General features: G+C 39.9%; 1 protein-coding gene across 1 annotated transcript; it reads left to right on the forward strand.

The window, feature by feature from the left end:
• The first annotated feature begins 894 nt into the window (after positions 1-894).
• LOC145903408 (uncharacterized) lies at positions 895-5,098 on the forward strand. Its single transcript, XM_082991493.1, has 2 exons — positions 895-988; positions 1,134-5,098. Exons 1-2 carry the CDS (start codon positions 895-897, stop codon positions 5,096-5,098), a joined length of 4,059 nt encoding a protein of 1,352 aa, XP_082847619.1.
• Positions 5,099-6,000: the final 902 nt, after the last annotated feature.

Genomic DNA, 6,000 nt, shown 5'->3' on the forward strand with positions numbered 1-6,000 from the left:
GGAACATAGAATATTTTCAGGAAGAGATTCACTGAACATGCTTCCCATTGGATCTTTGCATAAAAACATCACCACTTTCTATATGTTCGACCTTCTTCGTTCAGACTATTGGAACCCCGCAACGCTCTTTTGTGTTTTCTGTCAAACCAACGCTTAGACTTATTCAAATAACTCTAACTATCAACGGCGTGAGGTTACATTTAATTCATAGAAACAGTTTTTAAAGCTTATCATTTTCGAATACTTCAACAAAGTTCCTCACACATATTCTCCATCATAAAATACACATTAAATGTAAAAACGAGCTCTTCGCTTTGGTAGGATGTTTCAATCAAATCCTTTCAAAAAAATTCGCCCAGTGTCCCACAAATGTCACTGGATTGGTATTTTTAAACCTCGTTTCTGATCAAGATTATTTGACGAGACGGCGGCTGAATGAGTGGAGACCGATGATTTGATACAAAAATAAATGTAGTTCTTAATTTCAATAGACTTGATTGAAACATCCCTTGATTCGAAAAAGCGGTTTTGCATCCCTGTGTGACGCGTCTGATATTTAAACACCCCATCCGTGTGCTTTACATAGAGAGGTGTTTTGTTAAGGGTGAGGACGCAGCACAGTATGTTTGGGGCGGTTCCGTGGATAGACAAAAAATGTGAAATAAAGAAATTGAAGCGTTTAAATACTTACTGAGATAAACATTTTATCGTTGCAAGGTGAAAACCAATAGATGCACTGACATCTTACATCAGACGCTGTATCGTCGTCTATATAGAATCATTACGGTGCACGATCAATAAAAGACAATTATTTCTTTAGGTTTGATGTTAATTTGTTTATTTTGTGTTGTGTCTTTTCATAAGAATTCACAAACATTATAGAAATCGTAAATAATGATCAAGTTATTTGTGATATTTGTGTTGATCGGATGGGCGGAAGGTAAATGTCCGGGTGAGGACACAAGTCTGGCTCCTCTTCCCATCACAAGTAAGTGCAGTAGATATCAGAAAACCATCACTTTTTAATTAACAATTTTTGTGTTACTAAACTCAACCTAATCCAAGTCATTTTCCGGAAAGCGAACAAAAACACCATTTAACACATAGTTCAACAGCATTTGAATTTTTAACAGGAGATGAAAATCTACCGGTTTGTGAAGCTACGTATCTTGATCCCAACTGCACTTGCCCAGCGTCCATGTTCGAATGTGCTTGCCACAAGATCGGTAAATGTGGATCGAATCAAACAGGATGTATTGAGTGGGATTGGATGAATGACGGAGAAAACGACTGTGGAGATTGGAGTGATGAGTTGAGTGATGTTTGTCCTGATGGTAAATTCCAGTGCGACTGTTTTCAAACAACATGTCCTGGAAGTAGCGGATGCTTGGATAAATCTTCGCAATGCGATGGAGAAAACGACTGCGAAGGTGGTAATGATGAAGTTAACTGCGTATGTACGGCGGAGGAGTTTGAATGTTCTTGTTACAAAACAAAAAACTGTGCGTCATTGGAAATTTATTGCATCAGCCAGTCAGGGCAATGCGATGAACGGAATGACTGTGGAGATTGGAGTGATGAGGTTAACTGCACATGTCCAGCGGACAAGTTTGAGTGTGCTTGTTACAAAAATAAAAACTGTGCGTCAATGGACATTTATTGCATCAGCAAGTCTAAGCAATGCGATGAACGGAATGACTGTGGAGATTGGAGTGATGAGGTTAACTGCACATGTCCAGCGGACAAGTTTGAGTGTTCTTGTTACAAAACTAAAAACTGTACGTCCGGGTGGGGTTGCATCAATAAATCTAAGCTATGCGATGGATGGAATGACTGTGAAGATTGGAGTGATGAGGTTAACTGCACATCATGTCCAGCAGATAAGTTTGAGTGTACATGTTACGAAACCAAAAACTGTACGTCACGGTTTGGTTGCATCAGCAAGTATGAGCAATGCGATGGATATAACAACTGCGGAGATTGGAGTGATGAGGTTAACTGCACATGTCCAGCGGATGAGTTTGAGTGTCCATGTTACAAAACTAAAAACTGTACGTCAGGGAGGGGTTGCATGAGTGAATCTGAGCAATGCAATGGATGGAATGACTGCGGAGATTGGAGTGATGAGCTTAAATGCACATGTCCAGCGGATAAGTTTGAGTGTCCATGTTACGAAACTAAAAACTGTACGTCTCGGTTTGGTTGCATCAGCAAGTATGAGCAATGCGATGGATTGAATGACTGCGGAGATTGGAGTGATGAGGTTAACTGCACATGTCCAGCGGATGAGTTTGAGTGTCCATGTTACAAAACTAATAACTGTACGTCATGGCCGGGTTGCATCAGTAATGCTCGGCAATGCGATGGATGGAATGACTGCGGAGATGGTAGTGATGAGGTTAACTGCACATGTCCAGCGAATAAGTTTGAATGTGCTTGTGTAGGATTGAAACAATGCATTGGTATGGAATTAAATTGCATTGATCGATCTTTGTTGTGTGACGGAACACCAGACTGTATTGATGGAAGTGATGAGACACATTATACTTGCAGCTGTTCTGATACTTACGCCAGATGTCCATGTAATCCAAATAACACACAATGCTCACCAGACGGTAGATGTATATCTTTTAGCTGGATAAATGATACATACGTAGATTGTGTTGATGGAACTGACGAAGTTTGTTCATTTTCTAACAACGCATGTCAATCTTGTCACGTGGTTGCTGTAACTTGTCCAAGTGAAAAGGAAGCCAGAAATCTCATACATACAACTGATCCATACACGTGCAATGAAGTTGTTGGTGAAACGTGCGCTACCGATGTTAATAATTGTGAAGTTGATAAAGTGGTTTGCACAACTTCAACATGCAGCAAATCCTGCGAAAGCTTTTTATTCTGTGAAAATCAACAACTTATTGCAAGAGAATATTTTTGTGATGGACAAGCTATCGATGGCTGCAAGGACAAAAGTGACGAAGTTCAACATGGGTTTGGGTTTAAATGTTCCGGAACATCAAGAAAAGGTGTTTGTGTTTTACCTCAAACCAACGTCTACGATTCAGTGGCTCAATGTTCTGACAGTTCTGATATTTGTTTCTTCAATGGACAGTTTAGATGTTTCCAGTGTTTGGACAGAAAGCTGATAGTTTCAAGCAAGCAAGTTTGTGACGGTGTATTGGATTGCTTTGATATGTCAGATGAATGTTTGTGTGAAAATCAAACATTGTGTCGCGATATACAAGGAGATTGTCCCCAAAACCAAATGCATTGTGAGGATAGTTCTACATGTGTAGACCAAGATAAGGTGTTGTGTAACAGAAGTGTACAATGTGTCAACCAAACTAACACAAAATACTGTTCAGCGGGGACAGCATTAGTGCAAAGTGAGTGTGTAGCAGATGACAATATTTACACACGGGAAAACCAAGGCAACGAATCGTTGTGTGTGAGAGCTATGAAATCGTGGTTTAGAGGAGTTGGTAGGAACGAGGCACATCAATACTATCCCATGTGGTGTGATGGATCAATCCATGACGATATCAATGTTGCTGGAGAAGGTTTGTGTCCGAACAGGTTTAATTGTTTTGGTAGTGGAGAAATCAACATGGAAAATCAAAGGGTCTGTAATGGAATAATTGATTGCGACGACGAATCAGACGAATTTTTGGAACTTTGTAACAATACCCGCTACTACTGCAGAAGTAAAGGAAAGATTTCCATAGATAGGAATCATGTTTGTGACGGAATAATCGACTGCGATGACGTATCTGATGAAAGCATGTGTCATTGTGAAAATACCAGGTTTTATTGCACCAATGAACAACCTTTGTCAGTTGAAATGAAAGTTGTACAGAACGGAATGAACGACTGCACAGACGGAAGTGACGAATGCGTTAATTTGGCTGGAAATATATTTGCAGGCGTCAACGAAATGATCGCAAACCCAGTTTATCGAGGTATCTTCTGGGTGACAGGCATCTTAGCACTGGGAGGGAATTCGTTTGTATTTGTTACAACCACACGTGACTTGATTAAAGTTAATAAAGATCAGAGTTTGTTTATTAATACAAGCGTTTTTATTCTTAACCTCTGCGTGTCTGACCTTCTCATGGGAGTTTATCTGCTGACAATCATAATACAAGCGACTAGATATTCTGGATCTTATTGTTTGTTTGATAAAGAATGGAGATCAAGTAGCTTGTGTTCAGGTCTTGGAGCACTTGCAGTTGTATCATCAGAAGCATCAGCTATCACTATGACAGCTATGACCACATTTCGCCTGATATCGGCCTTTAAACCTTTCCTCATGCGAAATGTCAGTGTTACTAAAACTGTGATTGCTGAATTGGCTTGTTGGATATTGGCTATTTTGTTGGCAACCCTTCCTTTGCTCAACGCAACATCTGAGTACTTTGCCACTGATGTTTGGTTCCCAAATAACTTTTATGAAACCGATTTCGTGTCAAGAGAAAACATGTCGTTCCTTGCGCAAAGAATTTCCATATCGGAGCCAGAGTCTTGGTACGATGTTAAACGTACAATTGAAAACGCCTTTCCACGTAACTCTATCAAGGGAGAGTTTGGATATTACGGTGGAACGAGCGTCTGTATGCCACGTTTGTTTGCAACAACCAATGAGTTTGCTTGGGAATATTCAACATTCCTCATCACAATCAACTTCCTTATGTTCATCTACATGGTGGTTGCTTATTTTCTTATTTACAAGCGAAGCAACCGCATGAAAGGATCCAGAAGCACTGATGTCAGTTTCAAGATGCAGAAGAGAATCAGCAGGTTGATTTTGACCGACTTTTGTTGCTGGATTCCAATTTGTGTGATGGGATTTTTAAGTGTTGGAGGAGTGAAGATGCCAGGAGACGCTTATGTGTTGAGTTCTTGTCTGTTGCTTCCAATCAACAGCGCCCTCAACCCCTTGCTCTACTCCAAAGCATTTGAAGAGCGATTGTCGAGTGTGAAGGAACGACTGGCATTCAAAATTTCATCATCATTTACGTCAAGGAAGCGTTCGTCACTCGTCAGATACAAGCCCCGTGCTGAGCAGGATGGTGGCAGAGTGATTGAGATTGTCGAATGATGATTGGAACACAGTTAACACTAGATTGACACGTCCACTAGATGTTGACAGCAAATCCATTTTTGTTCAATTGTTTTTTTGTGATCAACATGTAACGATATTTTAATGGAAGAAAGCATGAACCTGTGTATTGGGACATTTAGATTGTGTGGTGTTGGTATGGTCTCCGTGTATTACATGTTCCAGCGTTTTCGCTATTTCTTGTCCGTACAAAAGTGTGTCGTTAAATTGTAAATACACGTAAAATTACATGCTATACCGCATTAACGAGTGCAAACTTTCAACCTCACCATCGCCAGTCACGGACCAGTAGCTTGATACATTTAGGGAAAAAGTACAGCTGGGTTTATATGGACATAAAGCTTGCGTGCAGTTTTATGCATTGGTATTTTTTCACTTAAATCATTAAGGTTTATTTTGCGCCACATTGTTTACCCTGCACATTTGCAAGATAGCAAGTATGCAAGATATTACCTAATTCAGGTTAATATATTACAAGAAAACTCATTTGTAAAATGATGGCGTCATCATTAGAAATGAGCATTCCTAGACAAAAGTTCGGTGTGTTCTTCTATGCGTTTGTTATTGTGACAGCCATTCGTCAATGTTCCCTTTCTCGTTTCCAATCACTTTATCGCGACAAACTCTAATAACGTAAACTTTTACGATTGTTGCGACAAGGGTAATAACTTGCACTGGCAATTATTAGAATGCAATTGTGCCACGCGGTAGTAAACGATATCGAGAAACGCGGGTTCTCTCTCTCCTCTATGAAGTCATAGTACAGTACCCATAGTGGCCCTGTTATTCTTGAAGTTTGCGATACTTTTAATTTCAATTTATGGAATAACAATTGTGACCATTATTACTGGAAGCGTACCTATATGACGCCACAATAACAA

The sequence above is a fragment of the Ascidia mentula genome, chromosome 5, assembly GCF_947561715.1.
Source record: "Ascidia mentula chromosome 5, kaAscMent1.1, whole genome shotgun sequence".
In the NCBI taxonomy this organism is placed as follows: domain Eukaryota; kingdom Metazoa; phylum Chordata; class Ascidiacea; order Phlebobranchia; family Ascidiidae; genus Ascidia; species Ascidia mentula.

What these genes read in the sequence shown, in the direction of transcription:
- LOC145903408 (XM_082991493.1), top strand. Translation starts at nt 895, where the DNA reads ATGATCAAGTTATTTGTGATATTTGTGTTGATCGGATGGGCGGAAGGT. An exon ending in GGCTCCTCTTCCCATCACAA is followed by an intron (nt 989 to 1,133) that starts GTAAGTGCAGTA and finishes AATTTTTAACAG; the next exon opens with GAGATGAAAATCTACCGGTT.